Below are 20,152 nucleotides of genomic sequence, written 5' to 3'. Positions count from 1 at the left end.
CAGTGTCATAAAAATCAGCTGGTGGTTTATAGCACAGGGTGCGAGATTGTGAGTTCTGGGGGCAACAGTTACACTTTTTCTGCTGAGAACACAATGTTTCATCAAATACAGGGGTATCTGCCTTTTGTTAGAATAATCAGGACTCAGTAGAAGTGGGGGGAGATAATCAACACAACCTAGGACAGGCCAGCTGACATAATCCTAGCAGAGCTAAAAAAAGTACTTACAAAGCATTGGAAAAAGAAAATCACCACTACATCTGTTATAGTGTTTGGCCATACGCAGTCAAGAAAGATGAATTAAAACCCGCACACATATGGAGAAGAGCTGACCTTGTATGAGGAAACTGGAAAGCTCCTTTTTGTCTAGCAAGCACCACAGACCTGCCTTGTTTCACCGACAAAGCCAAAGCTAAGCAGGAATAGGGATGGCTCAGATAATTATTTATTTTTCTCCAATATTGCCCCACTGGGATAAATAACAGGGAACAAAGTTACCTATTTAAATTAAAGGATAATGTTGACACAAGAATCAGACTGAAGGCAAGTTACCGTCTTGTTGTCCAATGAGATAATCATGATTTCAGAGCACTGCAGGAGGGAAGGAAATAAAACCAGGTTTAATATGAAGCTAGAAGAGAAAACATGTAATATGATTGTCTGGTATGGAGCTGGACATGAGGATCCAGATCTCTCTCAACACTTTTTTCCCCTATGTTTCTAAAATTAGAAAGAGAAATAGGGAACTCAAAGAGAAGTAGTAGCACAAATGAGAGAAGCATAACCACTTGTAAGGAAATGTCTCACTTGGAGATTAAAACAGTGAATGATCTCACCTCTTAAGAATATTTCTTCAGCAAGATTTCTGCTTTAAATAATATTGTCTTTTGACAATAACTAATGATTTTGGGCAGTATATTTTCTGTTGCTACATGGGGAGCAATTAAAGTACTTTTTGAGAAATATTTTCTATTGGGAATATTTATTAGATACCAATGTAGACAAACTGCAGCACATATTGCAATTACAGATGTTTAAGTATTAATCAAAGGTTCATACTTTACATTATTTGTTTACAAGTTCTTGTTTCACAAAAACATTTGTAAACACAAAGAGGTATCTCAACTCTATTTTAGGGTGTTTTCTTCATCCTCTGTCTTGCACACCTTGAGTATTTGTCAGGGGAAGCACAGTACTTTCTGCAGTGAACTTAGACCTCCTGACTGTACACTTGTTCTTTTTAATTGCTTCTCATGGGTGCCACAGAGAAGGTCCTTGGGATGGGAATTGGAAATGCTGTTAAAGCCAGCTGGACCAGGCTCCTGGGTAAATTGCAGGAATAATGAGGAATGCATCTTTGAGTAATGAATGCCTGGGAGAACGAGCTCATTTACCCCTGAGGAGAAGCTGCCTTCTGCTACCCATCCACTTGTGTCTGTGCAGTGGATTACGGTGCCATGAAGATGGAACACATGGACATATACAGCCCACTGCTGAGACAAGAGATTAAAAATCGTGGGCTGCTGCTCAGGTGCTGTGGCTGCTGAGGTGGCTGACACAGCCCAGACACAAGTCCAGGGCACAATCTTAATGCTTAGCATTTATTTTGGACTTTCCTGCTGCCAGCTCTAATTCTAAGTCTAGGGAGAAGCAATGAGCAATGGGTGATCCCAATCTGTGCAAGACAAACATTCTCCAAGAGTGACTGGGATACAGATAAAATCCTGCCACAAGACAGTGAGTGCTGGCAGCCACCGTGCCCCTTTGCTCTTGGACAATTGTCATCTCCCCCTTCTCTCACAGCTGCTCCATCCCTCATCTCTGCCTGTGGCTCCAGTGTTTCCTCCCAGCTTCCTTCCTCCTCCCCTCTCCTGGGATGTACCCTTCTCTAGGATACACAGCACTGGACCTGTTTCAAAGGGTTTTCAGAAAGCAGAATGAAGAAGGATCAGCTGGCTCCTGGGAAGGCAGTGTGGCAAAGGGAAAAGAGTCTGGGAGCTGCCAAAACAGAGGCAAGTATGGAGTTATATTAAAACAGTGCAAGTTATTCATTTTTATCCAGTAAATAGGGCAGCAAATCTGGCAGAAGAAACTCACTTAAAAGCCTTCAAGTCAGCTCAGTGACCTGGCACTGTCAGATTAGTTTCCTTACGTGACGCATTGCTGAACGTAATGTGTCATCTTAAATCTTGGTTGCTACAGCTGTTAAAGCCATAAAGTGAAGCAGAGTTATTAATACCCAATAGTAGTAGCTGTCAGGCTCCATTCTGTAATTGAGCATCAGATTTGCAGTTGGGAAACTCTTCTTTTTTGTCTGACATGTGGAGTTAACTTCATGTCTGCAGATGCTGAGAGAGTGGAGACAGGTAGGAACATCACACCCACGCAGGGCTATGAAGAAATCCTCTTGCAGAGTATCAAGAGTGAGCCTCTTTCTCTGTTGTTTCTCTAGCTGCCTCTGCAAGTCTTTGAGGTTTCCTGCTGGGAGATGAAGCAATTCTTCCTCCTGATACATGGATAAAGGTAAACACAGGAATATAGACAGACAGAGTGAAGTTATGCAGGGAACAGCAGCCTTTCAAAAATCAGAAGGTAAATTTGCTGCTAGAAGCACTGTGACTGCTGGAAAGTCCCTGCTCTAAGCGATGGGATGCTACCATGGAGGACTTCCCAGCTCCCACAGAGTTCTGAGCTCAGCAAAACACCCCTTCTCCAAGAGGCGAGGAATGGTACCAGGCTCCTTCACCAGCAGGCCCTGTGCAAAGTAAGTTCCTGCTGCATTTAGATGTGAGGAAGACACAGAAATCCAGAGCTGCTGTCTCTCACATACGGCTTCTTGAAGATGTCTCCACCCATTAGCCCTTTCACTACTTTGCAGTGTGCCACCTCTGGCAACCGGGCTGTGGTTGTGCAGACTCTTCTCACAAATCCTCTGATGTACAAGCCCCAAACCACCCAAAAGCCTGAAGGAGCAGAGCCACCCCACTGTGTGATGAAAGATGCAGGCCAAATTCTTCCAGGACGGAAGAGGGTGTTGTGCCTCTGCCCAGGCCCTGCCGCTTTTGCTTCCACAGCAGGAAACTGTTTTGCCAATCTGGTTGCGCTGTGAGGATCCAGAGTGGGCAGCCTGGAGAAGAAGCCTGGCATTTTCCTTTCCCTTAGGAAGCAGCAGGGCAGATACACGCAGAGATGGAATGCACTCGCTGGAGCGAGTGGGCAGCAGCCCATCATCTGATTTGCTTTTTCTTTGCACCTGAGCTCACCCCAACTGCTTAATTAGTCACACGGTTTCCTGGAACCTGGGGAAGAACATCACAATTTTCAGTGGTAGAGGAGAAGATGATGGGGGGAGGCGGAGGTGGGGGGAGAACAAGGGTTTGCAAATCAGTCTGACAAAAATATTTACTCTAATTTGGGAGTCATGAGCAAATTCAGGACACATCGCCTCAGGCTGCAGGTGGCATACATAGCAAAGGGGGGGTGCAGAGAAACAGTGAGATTTAGGGAGTGCAGTTTTTCGTCATGTGAAGCCATTAGGTACCAAGCTGTCTGTGGGCCCAGCCCCAAGGATTTTTGCTTAACCCCGCTACAGCTTTTCAGTTTGAAATCACATCTTTTTCATATTCCCTCCTTATCCATGGCTTTAGGAAGCAGCGTGGAGGACTCTAGTAGCTACACCACCTCTAGACCAACCTCTTGGCATCCTGCATCAAGCCCTGCCTGGGTTTGGTTGTAGACAGTATTGTTTGGCCCTGCATCTTCACAGATTTGAAGGTTAACAGAGATTATTAACTGCCCCTTAGTACTCTCATAATACCTGGATAATATAACCCTGCTGTAAAATTCATAGCCCCTTCAGTAACTTGCAGTTGTCTGCAGACTTTTCTCAGGTTACTCAAGAAATGAATAATCTGTTTTTTCCCCACAGTAATTTGCTATAATTGTTATCTGCTTTCACAAGTAAAGGTCCATACACAGTTTTATCTGGTTTTAATTTCCACCTGTCTTTCTTTTCAGTATGCTTTTTCCCCCCCGCTGTTATGGAAAGTTATCTGCATTTTTTAATGCTTTTTCAGTAAACCTTTCATTTCTCGCTAGTGGCAATGGCAACTGGAAAAGGACATTTTGCACAGTTATGTAGCTTAAAATAGTCTAAATGAGAGCTGTCAGAGACTTCCCATACTCAGATACACAGTCACACCCTTTGGGTTACGTTTCTGTGATTTAGAACTGATCCATCCAAAGAGGGGATCTGCCTTTCCCTGGAGCAGCTTGCCAGCTGGACTGCTGCACAATTGCACAATCACACAGGCACTACGGCAATCACGGGAGGTGAGGCAGGATGGCACCAAACTTTAAGCAGTGGTCTTGCACCTTCGGAAACCTTGGGGCCCATCTCAGCTACAAAGAGCTGTCTCAGTCTGCTCAGTGGGCCACCAGCAGCACATGGAAACTCCACAGCTCTGGAAGCCACTGTCCCACAGCCTATTTCCTAGCAAGACTGGAAACTGGTGCATGCTGTCTGCTGGCACTGGGTGAGGAAGTGTCTCGTGGGTAGCATCTTCCGCAGCATCTCTGTGGTGGCCCATCCCTCCTGCAGCACGACAGGTGCTCCGTGGTACCCCAGCTCCATCCGCCTCTCCTGTGGGAAAGGGATAACAATCTCCCTTCGCACCCAGTTTCAGTCTCAGCTTATCAGGTCTGAGGTGGCTGCCAGTCTCACCTCCTCTGTGGCTAGTCAGCATCCTGCCAGGATCCCAGAGGCCCTTGCTGATGTTTCTGTACCAGGTTTGCCTACAGCTGCCTCGCACGGAGCTGCGCTAGAACAATCCCCCCAGCGATGGTAATTAGGGCCTTCAGGCTCTTCTATCCCACATACTGGAGACAGGGTAAGGTTCTGTGTCCCAGCCATGGAGAGAGCTTTAGCAGAGGTCTTTATAATGAAATCTGGCGTTTTGCCACTATATTAAAAAGTGTGAATATTACCGCAGCCCTAGGGTATTTCACCATGTCTCGCAGCCGCAGGGAGGAGGAGAGAAGATCCAGCAGGCAGGAATTGTGCAGCAAGATTGATTTATTTAATTATTTTACAAACTCTTTTCTAGACTTTTTTCTTCATAGTCTAATTGGATAAAGGATCAGCCACCCCTTGGGTGATTGGCTAAAATCCTAAATCATCCATTGTCAAGATATTTTTCTACTGTACTATAAAAAAGACTTTTCAAGGCTGCAGGTGTTTGGTTGTTTACATAACTCTGCTACCTCCTTCGTGAGAGAGGAAAGTCTCTCACGGGCTTAGAAAATAGCAAGAAAATCCTTTCTAGCAGCATTTTCGTATCCACAATTCCTCCTTTTTGTTTGATAAGAGAACAACTCTACTATTAATCCTAAATAGAAATTTACATCAGTTATTAATTCTAAATATGTCCTTAAGGCTTTAACTATCTGACTCCATAACAAGAAATTTAAAGTTCAGTCTCTGCTTGTGGAAGGACCATCCCAGTCTCTGCTTGTAGAAGGACCATCTGCCTGATGGTTGACATCCTGGTCATCATCAGAAGAGTCATTAGGCTGATGATCTACATTCTGGTCGCCATTTGGATGGTTGGTCTTCTGGTCATCATTGGGAGGTTGCCTGTTCTGCCTCTGGTGCCGTAGGTCAGGGCGAACGCATTTTGAAGGTAGCCACCGTATCCCGGTATCTGTGGAAACGCAAGCATACCCACAACCTCAAACGATAAGCTCATGTGGGCCTTCCCACTGGTTAGTGAGGAAATTCCATACCCAGACTTTTGCCCGGGGCAGTTGTGTCTCGCCTGCAGACTGCAGTGAGAGAAAATGATTCAGAATAACAGGATTATTTGAATTTTGTGATACTATAAGGTGATTGATTGTATACAGAGCTTTCTCTAGTCAGCTTCAGTAACCAAATTCAAAGGTTCCTGTGAGAATCATTGAAAAGCCATGGTAACAGCCCTTAATTCAACTAACTGAGCAGAGTCTGACTTGGATTGGTGTGTTAATGAACCACCACAAAGGCAGGGTAGGATACTGTGCACCCTTACGCACAGTGACCCCTGATAAAAATTTGTCCCAGTCCGTACCCCCCAAGCTGCCAACACGTCCCGTCCCCAAAGGTTAAGGGAAGTGGTAGCAACATAAGGCCTAATCGTAGCTGTGTGCCCCTCTGAATCCTTCACCATCACAGGCCGTTTGCTTAAATAGCTCTGTGTGGTTCCTCCTAATCCTGCGATGGCCGATCCCACTGGGGCTAAAGGCCATGAGGGAGGCCATGCAGAGAAGGACATGATAGTTACATCAGCACCCGTATCAATCAAACCTCGAAGCTGAGTCCAGGGCAGACGGGCGTTTGGCAGGATCAGGGTACATGTCATCTGTGGCCTTTGGTCAGAGATGTCTGCAGTCCAGAAGGCCTGTGGAAGTCCCGTAGATCCACTGCCGTTATCTTTGTGAGTTGGTTGTTCCATCCTGGGGACATAAGACTTAAAAGGCACTAATTTAGCAAGGCAGGTCTTTTCAGGAATAGTTACAGGGGGTTTTTGCGTGGAGACCATAGCGCAAATCTGACCTTTAAAGTCAGCATCAATAACTCCTGAGTGCACTAAGATTCCTTGATGGGCAACATCAGGTTTTCCCACCAGCATCGCACTGGATCCCTGGGCTAGGGGTCCATATGCATCCAAGGGAACCTTATAAACACCACTAGAGTCTAAGACGACTGCGGCTGCGGTGTGGACGTCAAAGCCGTCTGATCCCTGGGTGCCGTCTGATCCCTGGGTGCTGTCTCTAGGGTGGCTGGGTAGGCCTGTGCCTGTACCTGTGCCACTCTCTGGGGGAGTGACTGCATCGGAGAGCAATTCCCCCTCCTTGCACCCCGGCGGAAGTTTCCCGACCGTCGGCATGAGTCTGGGATCTACAGCAGCCCGAGCAATGCCCTGGCCTGCCACACCTCTTGCACTGGGGGATTGGTGTGTTCTCTTTTTGGCTCGGCTTAGGCCGCTTCCGTTTCTTCACCTGTTTTGGTTGCTTTGGTTCATGACCAGAAGATGTGTGAACAGGCTGCAGGAACGCAGCCAAAGCAGACCTTTTCTGGTTCCCAGATCCCACCTTAGCGCAGGCTTCGACCATGTCTGCCACCTCAGGGTCCCCTGGTAAGGCATCTATGATTTTTCTGCACTCTTCATTTGCGTTATCTCTCACTAACTGCCTTAACAACATCTGCCCTAACCCGTCATCCTCAACCTGCTTCTCGAGAGAAGCAGCGCCTTTCTCTACAAAAGAGAGGAATGACTCTGATTTGCCTTGAACTATTTCAGTATATCGCTTTCTGGGTGCTGACAACTCTATGGTTTTCAACAGGGCAGCCATGCCGACCTGTTGAGCTTGCTGCAGGATGCTAGAGGACAAAGTACCCTGTAGGCTGGGATCAGAGAAGGGACCAGTCCCCATAAAAGCATCGGTTCCCGCTGTCCGTCTAGGATCGGCAGCAGGGAGCTGCATATTCGCTAATGTAGTCCTGTCGGCCAGCTTTCTCCAGGTTTTCTCAAAAACTGTAAATTGTATAGGATGAAATAGGATTTGACCTAAGTGTCTGATATCAAATGGAGCAAGTAAATCTGTATTTATCACCCTTATTATCTGCATAACCTCAGCAGAACGTAGCCCATGTTGTGCCACCTTGGATTGCAAATCCTGTGTAACCTTCCAAGCAATTACCTCATGCTTGTCATGCTCCCCTGAATTTGGGAGAGCCTTATACACTGGGAAAGCTTGGATCTTCCCTTTTGGGGAGTCACTACCATCCTGAACTTCTGGCACAGCCTGTGGATGGAGGGTAACAGCTTCCCAATTACCTCCAGAATCCTCAAATCTATTTGGCATTCCAAGTGTTTCCAATAGCTTCCAGTCACCCTCCTCCAAAGCTTGCATCTTAACTGACTCTAAGAAGCGACTGTAGTGGGTTGGACACACTGTTACCGTACAGTCCTAAAAGGTCCAGGGGCGAGACCGGCGCAGCCTTTTCCTTCACCACCTGGCTACAGCCGCCTGACGACCTGGGGCCAGAACCTCATCTGCCTCGCTTCCCGACGAGGAATCAATCATCAGGCAAAGGCAACTCTGAGACGCTGGGAGTGAACAGAGGTGGACGGAGAGGGGCACATTGGCTAGGTTGGCTAGAGGCAGAACAGACAGCACAGACTACAGCTGGCTGCACTGCAGTTTGAACAGCAGCGTCTTTTCGGGATGCCGTCTCGGCCGGTCCCCACCGAACTGGTACTGGAGCAGCTGCAGCCGTCTCTGGGGCTGCAGCCGCGCCCAGCGCTGTGCTCGTCTCTTGCTCCGCGGCAGCGTTCGGCGCTGTCGCTGTCCCCTGTGCCGCAGCTGCACCTGGCGCCGTGCTCGTCTCTCCCACCGCTCCGGTGCCCGGCACCGCTGCTGGCCCTTGCTCCGCGGCCGCGTTCGGGGCTGCCGCCGGCTGGGGCGTGGCCGCTGCCCCCGCCGCTTCGGGGTTCACCGCTGGCCACGCCGCTTCCTGGTTTGGAGCCACGGCTCCCGCGGGAGGCGCAGGCGGTGCGGGCGGCATGGGCGCGGTGCACCCAGCATGGCGGGATGCCTCTGTTATCTGCAGCAGCTGCTTTTGCAAGCTGAGCAGTTCCTCCAGCTTCCGTGATACGTTCAGTAACTCTGTCAGCAAAGGCAGCTGCTGTATTAGAAGGTCGATGGCTCGGTTCTGCAGCGGTGCAGGACAGTCCAGCGCCATAGAGGGCAATGGAGCACACCCAGGCAGTCTCGGTGCAGTCACACCTGGAGCGGCGCTGGCCAAGAAGGTAGATCCGGGCATTCCTGGCGCAGCCAATGCATGCACAGTCGGGCTAGGAGCCGCCACGGGGGTCCAATTCGCTAAGCCGCTAATTTGCGGCCCTGGATAAGCCGTGGCCGCCGCCGAGCCAAGCGGCAAAGCGGACTGCGCGCCCTCCCGCTGCCCCGACACCCCCGCCTCTGCTGGCGCGGGGTCCCTGGGGGCCGCGGAGTCCTGCGACTGTGCAGCGTGAGGTGGCGCAGGCTCTGCCTGTGGAGCCAGGGGGGTTTTTTTGGATCCAGCACCACATGCCCCTGGAGCCTGGCCTGGAGTGAGACTGAAAACAGCTAGCAAACAAACTTTCTAACACAAAGTATTAGAAATCAGGGATTCTTTATTATGAGCATGCTGGACACCCAGAAGGTATCTTTGCTAATTTAGGTGTGTTGTGAGATCTTACAACAGGGTAAAAATCCATCATGGCCATACATATTCATTGCAGTGTACTTCCTAGCTAATACAGAAACATCACTTTCCCTAAAACTAATTTGCATGCATCCACCTCCTGCTGGAAGTCCTTTATGATTCTAGAGGGTCATCTAAAGGGGTCTCTGGTGGTCATACTCACTGAGTGCCCCTGAGAGGAAAGTTAATGTCTTTACAAACAATTTGATGGGTGAAGGTACGGGTGTTAGTGTCTTTGAAATTGGCTACTAACTTTGGGCAGCAGGTTTGTTGCAGAGCCCAGGCAGTTTGGCTCCTGAAACAGACAAGGATCTGCACAAGCCTGAGTTTCTGAGCTTTGGGGTAAAACAGTAGGTTCGAGGGGGGAATATGTGGTAGGAGGTTCGGGAAGGCTGTACCTTCCTGGTACCTCAGACAATGGGGAAAGGAAGAGGGCAACATGCGGCCGGGAGTTTGGGATAAAAGGAGGCTGCACCCTCCGAAACCTCGAGAGAGAAAATCCCGCGGGCGTGTGCCCCGGTGGTCTCTCTCTCTTTATTTGAATAAAGTTGTAGGACTCCTCTGTCTCTTTTTTGGACATAAACCTCTGGTGTTCGTGGATTTTCCTGACACCCTCAACGTTGCAGATGACCTTGGCTTGAGCTTCTCTTAGAGCATGCGCTGTTCCTTCTTGTTACTTGGCTTTGCCACAAAACCCACTATATTCCTCATTATCTATTTATCCACTGGTTCCAGCTACGTTTCGCATCCTGTATGTCTACTTGTATACTCTTTTATCTATTTTGCTAGCTAGTATTTAAGCTCTCTTTAGCAGCTTCAAGGGGAACTGAAAATTTCTATTCTCTGTGTTGTCTGTCAGGAGTCTCCCCCACTGGAGATATTCCAGAACCGTCTGGACACAATCCTGTACCAATGTGCTCTTGGGACGACCCTGCTTGAGCAGGGAGGTTGGACCAGATGACCCACTGTGGTCCCTTCCAACCCGACCCATCCTCTGATACATATTTGTTTTCTGAGCATTTGTAAGGAGACAGAGGGGTGGGGGGAAAAAAAAGACGAGTTAAGACAGACACTCGTGGACGCAGGGAAGAGAGAATCGCACCGGTACGCACAGCTGCGTGACAATTACTACGGAAATTATTCCTCCCGTACCGGCAAGGGAAACGGAAAGCGGTGCCGTGCCGGGGGCGGTGCTTCCCGCCCGCCTCCCGCAGCCATGGCGGCTGCCGGCGGGATGGTGCCGGTGCTGCCGGGGCTCTACGTGGGCGGCGCGGAGTCGTGCTCGTCCCCGGAGGCGCTGTCGGCGGCGGGGGTGGTGGCGGTGCTGACGGTGGACGCGGAGGAGCCGCCGGCCGTGCCGGGGGTGCGAGCCATGCACGTCCGGGCGCGGGACGAGCCCGGCGCGGACCTGCTGAGCCGCCTGGATGACTGCGCCGCGTTCCTGGGCGCGGCCCGGGCGGGCGGCGGCGCCGCGCTCGTCCGCTGGTGAGCGCCGGGGCTGCGGCGGGGCCGAGCGCTCCCCGCGGCGGCGCTGCCGCGGCTGACGGGCCGCCCTTGCCTTGCAGCCACGCCGGGGTGAGCCGCAGCGTGGCCGTGGTCGCCGCCTACCTGATGAAGACGCAGGGGCTCGGCTGGGAGGAGGCGCTCGCCGCCGTCAGGGCCGCCAAGCCGGACGCACAGTGAGTGCCCCGCCCGCGCCCCCCGCGCCCGCCCGGCGCCCCCCTCACGCCGCGCCCCTCTCGCCCCCGCCGCAGGGTGAACCCGGGCTTCCAGGGGCAGCTGAAGCTCTACGAGGCGATGGGCTGTGCCGTGGACACCAGCAGCGTCCTCTACAAGCGGTACCGCCTGGAGATGCTCAGCGAGAGGTTCTCTGGTGAGTGGGAGCATCGCGGATGCGCGGAGCGAAGCGCGGGGCAGTCTCCCAAGAGGGGAGCAGGCTGTCCTGGAATGAACGCAGAAGGCCCTGTCAGAGGAGGTTGACTTCGAGTGTTGGCCTCAAAGCAGCCGAGCCTGGACTTGGCCAGGGCAAACATTCGCATTATACCGGCCCTAGAGAATCGCAGCTCATCAGTGGCAGAAAAATTGAGCCTTTGAGGTGCCTGGGAAATAAGATCTGTAAGGAGCTGCTCTCTTTAGCAAAGTGTAAAAAACCTAAAGGCCAATTTGATACTTTTTGTGATTTTTATGTCCCTGGCGAAGCAAACAACATTCTAGAAAATAGTCAATGTGATGAAAAAAATAACATGTAAAACTTGAGATAAAGTTGAAATTCAGGTAATGAAGTAAACTTTCATACTTCAATTTGCAAAAGATATGTGTGCGTATGTGTAATTTTATAATAAAATAATAATCTGTAGCTTTTCTTGCAAGATCTCAAGTGTTGCATACTCAGCGTGACAGTGCTGTCGCCCTTTATGTATCATTGTCCTTAGCAGTTCCCACTTGGAAGTTGGCTTTCTGTATTGTGGGCACTAAAGCATTGGCACTACTGCTCGGAAACCTCCTCTGCCTCTACTTTCTGTTGAAGTAAGAACATAAAGCAAAATACCATTATTTTACCATGTTTAAGGCCATAGTCTAGATCCCAGTTCATTGCATGAAGCAAATCCCAGTTTTAGGCGTAGCAGGATGAGGCTCTTTCTTTTTTAGCTTAATCTATTGGAATTGGTGAGGGAACAAATGAAAGGGAAGAAGGAGGCTCCTGCAGGCCATGACTGGGGCAGAGGCGCAGTCCTGTCTTGTTCCCAGGAATGCTGCGTGGCTGAGCTGATCTGATTCACAACATGGTCCTGACTCCTCTGCAGAACCTCAAGACTTGCCCCGAGAAGTCTTTGCAGTTGATCCTACCACTATATGTCAAACTTCGAACACAGAGGTTCTCTACAGATGCAGGAAATGCAGGTACTTTATATATTAGAAAAATGTATTTTTATGTATTTATAAAATACTTTATATTTCTCCTTAAAACGTCATTGTGAAATCAAATCAAGAGAAGAATATTCTGTGTAAATCAATGGGCATGTCATTGTTGTCAGGTCAGGGATGAGCTGTTGCCTAAGTTTCCATACAGTGTTTGCAAAAAAAAAAAAAAAAAAAAAAAAAAAAAAAAAAAAAAAAAAAAAAAATTACAAAATACAAAACTTTTTGTTCCCTGGAGTGCTGCTTGTGAACCTTCTAGGCTAATCAAAAAATGTAGAACTTGTACTCCTGTTTAATTATTCAGAGGCCCATATCCCTATTTTCTACGGTCTGTAGATTTGCCCAGTTAAAAAAACTTTTGTTTTACTTCTTTTTTCCCTGCGTCCTGGAGGGCAGACGCGCTCTGTTCCGTAGCTCCAGCATTTTGTCCCACACGGAAGGGATCGGACCGACAGCCTTTGCCCACAAGAGGATAACAGACTCTGCACGGCTTTCTGGGAATGGCCAGGAAAAGTGCACCTCGTACTTCATTGAGCCCGTGCAGTGGATGGAGCCAGCCTTGCTCGGAGTAATGGAAGGACAGGTGAAGTGGAGCATGTGCTTTATTCTTTGGATTTTTGTGTTACTGTTTTGCAAAGGCAGAAAAAACTGTGTCTCTTCCCTGAAAGGAAAACCCCCACACAAGGGTGCTAGGCCTCCCAACCTTTCTGACTTGAATTTTGCAGCTTATGGACACATTCTTAAATGTAAAATATTCTTTCACAAGGAAAGGAGCTGGTGCTCTGCTGGAGCTGACACCACCCGACAGGATGTTGGACAGGGTTTATCTGCTGTTTGGTTTTGTTACGAGGAAGGCTTGTGGGACTTCAAAAGCCTGTTGTGGTGGCTGACCAAGTCTTTCTGGACCCTGGTAAAACTGTCTTTGGAATCCCACTAGGTCCCAGCAGCTGCATTTCCACACCCTCCCTTCTGCCAGCACAGCTGCCTGCTACACCTCCGGGCTAAATGGCCCTCTCAGTTTAGCTTTTTGGCCTGTTTTTAACTAGATCCACATCAACACATGTCTTAGACTGAGTGCTGCGTTTTTCTTGCAGCTTCTGTGTCCCAAATGCACGTCAAAGCTGGGCTCCTTCAGCTGGAGGGGGGACCAGTGTTCCTGTGGCCGCTGGGTGACGCCAGCCTTCCAGATCCACAAAAGTCGAGTGGATGAAGTGAGGACGCTGCCAGTTGGTAACTTCCAAACTGCCAAAACCTGAACTCATCGCTTCAGTTGATGGATTTCTCAACATCCACTGAGAACTACTGACTAGTCCATGGTTGCCAGGAATGAGCTTGTGACTTCTGCCCCTTTGTGAGTGGCAGAATTACTTGAACACCTTCAGCTTGTGGTATCTCTTAATATAGTCTATAAAATATCAGAACACTTCCTTCAGAGGTGTTACAGAGTGGTCAAATTTACAAAATGGGCCAAATGTGATGGCTTTAGTGTATTCTTAATTTATCTGTTGCTGTTTACGGGAGGTCTCAACTCCTTATTCAAAAGGAGTTGCTGTGGCCAGCAGTGCTGCTCAGCTTCTGACCCAAAGTGCCAAGTGCCCTAAAATGGTACAATGACAGTTGTTACATTAGCATGCATGGCAGCAAAAGGCAGACTTACACTGTTATTGTATTAAAAGTAATCCTAAGAATACCTGCCCTAAGAGTATTTACTACATTGTAACTCTTTCATGTAATCTGTGAGGAGATTGTGCAAGCTGTACTGGAATGGGAGAACTGAAGTAAAGAATCCATGCCAAATTACTGCCTACAGTTTTAAAGAAATCCTTAAACTGATGAAGTAATTTTTTTTAAAGCAAGCTGTGAGCTTTTGTGATGGATTGCTGTGTACACCACTGTGGCACAGATTTGGTTTGACATAAGAAAACAGGACAGATAAAACCTAATTTAAATCAATTTTATTTTCATTGACTTGAACAATTTTTTTTAATTTATTTTTTTTTTTTACACAATTTCCAGCAACATACATTATGAAATATACAAGATAAAGTAGGTGGTGGCGTTCTGCCCATCTTGTAATTCCTCCCACAGCTGTAGAAGGAAGACTTGCAGGACACAGTGAACATCAGAATCTCAACACTGAAAACAGACACAAAACAAAAAGGACAAAAATATATATGAAACTTTGAACTGGTCACACTTTAGGGCCAGGTACAGCACAATAAATATTAGAACTGCATTATCTTAGACATCTTCTGTAAAGTTTATAACATCCTCTATTTAAAGAGATAAGAACATCTGGTTTCTAGCATGAAATGCTACATTGTACAGTGGTGAAGGGTACGAATGATGAGCCCAGCAAGGGCTTGGATGGTGACTACTCATTCACACATGCTCGTTGATAAAATAAGCAGCATACACCAAAAGTTTAGTGAGCTGTAAACTTAAGCGTTCACTACCAGAATATCAGCTGGAGGAGCAGTTTCTTTTTGGGAGAACCAAAAATAGTCAATCCCTTTAAGTTTCAGCTGGGCTCTCCCCTGACAAACAGTGGGTTCATACCATAATGGAAGTGGCAGCATTTGGTCCGTAGCACAAGATCCCTTTGCATCACTACTGTTCAAAGCTGGCGCCGGTGGAAATACTTCAGTGCAGAATTAATGCTCACGTAGGCACGGTGTCACCAACACAGGTGCTGTCTCAGGACTAACAAAGCAGTAGATGGCAGCTGGAACCCAGCTGGGCACGGGATGCCACCTGACACAATCGAGAGGGAGAGACTGGAGAGGATGCCAGCATCTCTCTCTCTTGCACTCTGGAGCAATGGGATGAGTGCTGGGCTCGGGGAGTTTGACAGAAAGGCTGCGCTCTGCTCATTCCTCATCTCAGTCTAGTTTTGCCAATAAAAAAAACCCAAGAGACAGCAGTTTCAGCTGCTTGACAGACTGGTTCCAGAGCACAGAGCAGACCAGAGCCACTGGTTTCTCTTGCACTGTAATCAACAAGGCAGGAGTAAATACATTTTGTACTCGTCAACCTTCCCCCATTCATCCCCCGCCCCCAAATGAATATCATACATTCCTCTTATACAAGAACTGGGGACCTTCTGTGCCACCACCCAACAGGCCATGTGAGCACAGGTGGAGGAAGAAGGCTAAGCACGTGTTTTCCTTTCCTTGGCATAACCTGGGCATTGCACTGAGGGCAACTGCACTGGCAGAGCACCACCAAGGAAGGACCACACTGGGGTCAGCACATGTGGCATCACTGTACCTTGCCAACCATGCCCTGCAGTACATGGCAGCAGTCACAAGCTTCACAAAGTAAAGCAGCTGAGTGTCAGGAAATTTTATGGGATGAATGGGAGCCAAGAAGGTAAAATTCTGCTGGAAGCTGAGCACCTATGGCTTTGATTTTAGCTGATGCTGAGTCCAACAGTCCTATCTATATTAAGTAGGAAGATAAAACTGTATTTCTCCAGTGTACAAAATTATACCAGTCGCTTGTATGTGCTCATCTTCTAGTTAGTCCCTTCTTGGAGAGGACCAGAACTACCACATTTCAATAACCAAAAGACTCAGCTGAGAGACTCAGAAGTGACAGAGTAGTGAAGAATTTTTGGTTGTATCAACATGTCACCAGAATATGGTCAAAAATTCTGTTTGAGAACAGGGAGTTCTATGTCTGATAGTCACTTAGCAAAGTGCCAGGTGTAAATGCCCTTACCACTGCCAGCTCGCAATGTACCGCATGACTGCATGAAGACCTACACCGTCTCTGCCAGTGCAGCTCAACTGGTTACCCGAAGTGAAAGACTGGTTACCAGGAAAGCTGGGAGAGGAAAGGTGAAAATTTTCCCACCCTAGAAGTGTACAACAGCATTTCCTCACTCAGCCAGGCCCATTCACACATCACTCACCACTTCAGACACACAAAGCAATGCCAAATACAAACGAAGAGGAATGTTTTTTGTAAAGACACTCTCTGAGTATGAACAGGGGAAACATAGGGTTATTTATCAACTCAAGTACTGTTGCATCATTCTTGTAAGGTAGGGAAGCAGAGGAGCTGAGATGAGGAACTGAGAGGACAAACTGGAGTGGTCACAGAGGTCGAGTCTAGTCTTCCAGACTGCGAAATGCATTCTGCATATCCTCAAACAGCTGAGCATAGTCCGCCTTGATTTTTGTTTCACCATCTTTGACAGGGTCCTGAAACAATACAGCACACAAACAAATCCATCAGGAAAAGCCTTGGGTACTTAAAGTCAGCCCTGGTTTGCAACTGCTGTAACCTCTTGACCTTAGGATTGTAGCTCTGTCTTTGCATCCTGTCTCACCAACACCCACAGGGTTTAAATCTCATTCTCTTCCCACATTAGTGACCCAGGCAGAATGGGTACTGGGCAGAGAATTTTTTTTCATGAGCAGTGGTTACTGCACTGAAAAGCAACTGATTTGGAAAGCAATCAACAATACTGAGGGTCTTGGTTACTGGTGTATGATTCAAGAGCTGCAGTGATTAATACCAGCTCCTCTCCTCACACCAAATGCAGTGCATCCCCAGTAGGTGGAAGAGTTACTCTGCCATTACTCAGACGTTGTTTAGTTCAAATTAAAATGTATTGTGTAATCATAAAAAGCTCAAAAATATCTTTGTACAGCTTCATTTTCTGAGAATACTTTTCATGAAAGACAAAGGCAAAAAATGGAACTATCAGCTTTGCTCTGAGGCTGCAAGGTTTTCTCTGCAAGAAGCATTAACTGTCAGGCTGTGAAATCTGTTCAATGTCTTCACCATTCTCCTCTGAGTGCTAAGATCCTCTGGGTCAGTGCAACTCTTGGGAAACACAGAGGCCTTACATGTGTGGATGCACTACTTCTTACATTGTCTCTCCAAAGTACCCAGACCACAGGATGCAGGACATCTCAGTCCTCAGACCTGTCAGACTGTTACCTGGGGAATATAATTTTCCTTTCATAACTATTAGAGCTCCAGCTCCACTTAATGTATATTCACTCTCTGGATTCCCTTTTTCAGCCATGCTGTCCACTGCTCTGCTGTACTGCAGGTGCCTGCTGGTGGGCATGTGTTTGTAGGGAGTGTTTTAATTACCCTAGCTCTACATAACCAGCTCTCAAAGAAGTTCATGTCCCCAAGTGTATCTTCTTGTGTTCTTCATGCTTTGAGAATATATACCAGGAACCCACTTATTGCAGAAACAAGCCAGTACCCTGCAGGAACAGAATACATTGGCATGGCAGAACATTTAATTCTAAACTTATTTAATCCAACGGTACATGTTCTCCAAAGATTTGCAGTATTGACTTATATGAGTTTTAACAGAGCAAGCATTGTATTTCATAGAGGATATCAGCCAGGGTCACAGGTTACTACTGTCCTACCAGTAACTGCTATACCAGCATGCTCTGGATGAATTTTAGTGAAGCTGTACCCTAAAATGATGGCTACTGAAGTTACCCAGAGCAGGTGCTCCAATCCAATTGTTTTGTCTTTAGCCCATGTTAAAGGTACTCCTCCCTTCCTCTCCTCACTTCCAGCAGTCTCTTTTATATGACACACAGATATAAGCAGCCTGAAGTTTAAATCCAGGAAAAAGTGACTGATAGAAGTGTTAATCAAGCTATTTTAAACACAAGTTAAGGAAAGAAATGCTCCTGCAATATGTGACGTGTCCCATGTCTGGCTTCAGGCTGCTTCTCTCTGATAATAGTCTCCTTAGAACATTTTATAATATTTTTACATAATTTCATCACAAACCCCCCAAAGCAAACAGCAAAAAGGTGCTTGTACTATTACCATGACTGTAAGAGACTGCTGAAGGTGGGGTTGCCAAGGCTGTGCAGTCAGCATCAACTGACTAGATTTCTGCACTGACCATTCCTGAGCTCACAAACCAATTCTTTACTGTATTCAAAATGATGGCAAAGAGTCTCTGTTCACAGACCTTTGGTCTAAAGCCTTTGGTCAACACTTGAGTCAGTCTTTCAGAGGCACCGGAAGCTCACAGGAAGCAGGACAACCCACTTCCTTACAAACATACCTTGAACTTCATGGAGGTAAGTCTGTAGAGGATTTCGCTCATGTTCTCTCGGATGATGGACCACGTGATCTTATTGTCACTCTGAGCTGTGGTTTCTACAGCACGGCGTGCCATGTCATAAAATGCAATCATGTTGGAAAGCATTCCCACTGTTTTATAGAAAGGGCAGAACCTGATGGAATCGAAGAGGACCAGTCAGGCATCTTAGAACAATTAACAGGATTCTCCCCTGACAGAAAGAGTGCCAGCCTGCTTTACTCCAGGGGTTTTTAATATGTACTGCCCAAGGAGAGGGGCTGCCTCCAGTAGGTCCCACATTTTTAAACAGGCAAATCGTAGGCCAAGACAATCATCCTGAAGCTGATTGAAGCCGAGCTTTCTGAAGCAGTATCCAAACATTCAGGCAAAACAGGAGAGAACAGGAACCATTGCTTTACAAGTCTCACATTTCAATCTGTGCCAATGCTAACAAGTAAAGGAAAACAATGAGCAGCCAACAGAATTCCTCCTTCCTGTTTTGTCCATCAAGGGAGCAGGCTTCCTCCTAACAGCCTGGGATGACAGCTCTGAGAGTTTCTTTGCTCACAGGAAAGGGAGTTTCTCTATGACAAGAGCACTTCATATACAGTTCCATTTTTAATGGGTAGGTGAGTGCCATAAAAGATACCTCATTATTATTTATGTGCTACTTCCTGTGCTTCCTATAGCATACACACAGACCTGCCCCAGTAACCTGATCAAAGGCACACACTGTTACAAAATGATGGATGTCTACATTTTCAGTGATCAAGTACTCAAGACTTCCTGATCTACCTGGGCTGGGGGGGTGAGATGAAGTACAAAAAGGCCCCTTGTCAGGCTGTTAAAACACAAGGATAGCATGGAAAGAAGAAAAGCAGAGTTCACTGGGGAGAAAGAGACAGTAAGGGTTTTTTTGATGGATCAAACTTACTCCAAAATCATGCAATAGTAACTGAAAGCAGATTCTTGCAGTCCCCTGTGTATTGATGGAATAAACAGGAAGACTTTGGATGTTGTCTGTGAAAATAAAGCAGTCCTGTCTTCCTCCTCAGATATGCTACTGCAGAAACACTGGCTAACAGAACAATAGAGGAGGACCTGTGAACCCCAAAGGGTTCTGCTTTCAGGAGGGGTCTGCATGTCTTGGGTAAGACAATGTGAATGCACTGTTCAAAGGGCTACCTAAACACAGTTCTTCCATTTCTTTATGGACAGTAACGTTAACTTCTGCCCTGGTCAGCTTCCACACAAAATAACTGTATCAATCCAGACTGCACAGGACTAAGAGGGCAGAGTGGCCAGTCAGATCGACTCACCTGTCATAAGGCGTGTAACCATTCTGCTGCAAGAAGTCATCTTTTATCAGCTTGGCAACTTCCAAGGTAATTTTATCTGTTTCTGCCAAGGAAGCCTGGAAAAGTAAGGTAAACAGTTAGTTTAGTACTCAAGTCCATGAGGGCACAGTATTTCCTGGCCAAGAACAGCTATCTTTCAGTACCTGTCTTCTTCCCACCCTCATAAGACAGCATCAAGCAGAACTCTGTCTTTTGGGTATTTCTCACTCCCTACTATAGAACAGCCAATTTAACTGATTGCCAGATTAAGATGGGCCAAACAGTCAGTAAGTCTGCTTTAGGTCTATCTGATGATAAACAGTGGGAATGAAGTTCCCTTTAAGATCATGGAAAAGCCACCAGACACTGAAAATGCACATGGCTTTGCTGTGAGGTACATTGAAACATCACCCTCCTACATAAAGCAAATTCATTTTTACCTTCCTCAGTCCTCATGGAAGAAAGACTAAATCTCAGCATGCTAGATCAAGAAGGAAGCTACAGGAAGTAGCAGCCTGCACCGTGTGGCTTT

At 47.3% G+C, this 20,152-nt stretch overlaps 2 protein-coding genes across 3 annotated transcripts in view; one reads left to right on the top strand and one right to left on the bottom strand.

Annotated features, from left to right (window-relative positions):
- Positions 1–10,481: 10,481 nt before the first annotated feature.
- Positions 10,482–14,001, top strand: DUSP12 (dual specificity phosphatase 12). Its single transcript, XM_048294046.1, has 6 exons — positions 10,482–10,770; positions 10,851–10,964; positions 11,040–11,158; positions 12,090–12,186; positions 12,601–12,787; positions 13,299–14,001. The coding sequence occupies exons 1-6, from the start codon at positions 10,502–10,504 to the stop codon at positions 13,458–13,460; spliced, it is 948 nt and encodes a 315-aa protein (XP_048150003.1). The 5' UTR covers positions 10,482–10,501; the 3' UTR covers positions 13,461–14,001.
- A 141-nt stretch (positions 14,002–14,142) lies between these two features.
- ATP6V1A (ATPase H+ transporting V1 subunit A) overlaps positions 14,143–20,152 on the bottom strand; it is a 30,655-nt gene continuing 24,645 nt past the window's right edge. For both annotated transcript variants that reach the window (XM_048294043.1, XM_048294045.1), the window contains exons 13-15: positions 19,603–19,697; positions 18,266–18,437; positions 14,143–16,412 (exon numbers count right to left, since the gene is read on the bottom strand). In XM_048294043.1, the coding sequence (XP_048150000.1) occupies positions 16,320–16,412; positions 18,266–18,437; positions 19,603–19,697 (360 nt within the window). In that variant the 3' untranslated portion in view covers positions 14,143–16,319. The remainder of the gene's footprint in view (positions 16,413–18,265; positions 18,438–19,602; positions 19,698–20,152) is intronic.

The sequence above is a fragment of the Corvus hawaiiensis genome, chromosome 2 (genome assembly GCF_020740725.1).
Source record: "Corvus hawaiiensis isolate bCorHaw1 chromosome 2, bCorHaw1.pri.cur, whole genome shotgun sequence".
Taxonomy (NCBI): Eukaryota; Metazoa; Chordata; class Aves; order Passeriformes; family Corvidae; genus Corvus; species Corvus hawaiiensis.
Note: the sequence above shows the minus strand (reverse complement) of the source record. Positions and strands in the feature narration are given on the sequence as shown.

What these genes read in the sequence shown, in the direction of transcription:
- DUSP12 (XM_048294046.1), top strand. Translation starts at nt 10,502, where the DNA reads ATGGCGGCTGCCGGCGGGATGGTGCCGGTGCTGCCGGGGCTCTACGTG. An exon ending in GCTCAGCGAGAGGTTCTCTG is followed by an intron (nt 11,159 to 12,089) that starts GTGAGTGGGAGC and finishes ACTCCTCTGCAG; the next exon opens with AACCTCAAGACTTGCCCCGA. An exon ending in TCGGAGTAATGGAAGGACAG is followed by an intron (nt 12,788 to 13,298) that starts GTGAAGTGGAGC and finishes TTTTTCTTGCAG; the next exon opens with CTTCTGTGTCCCAAATGCAC.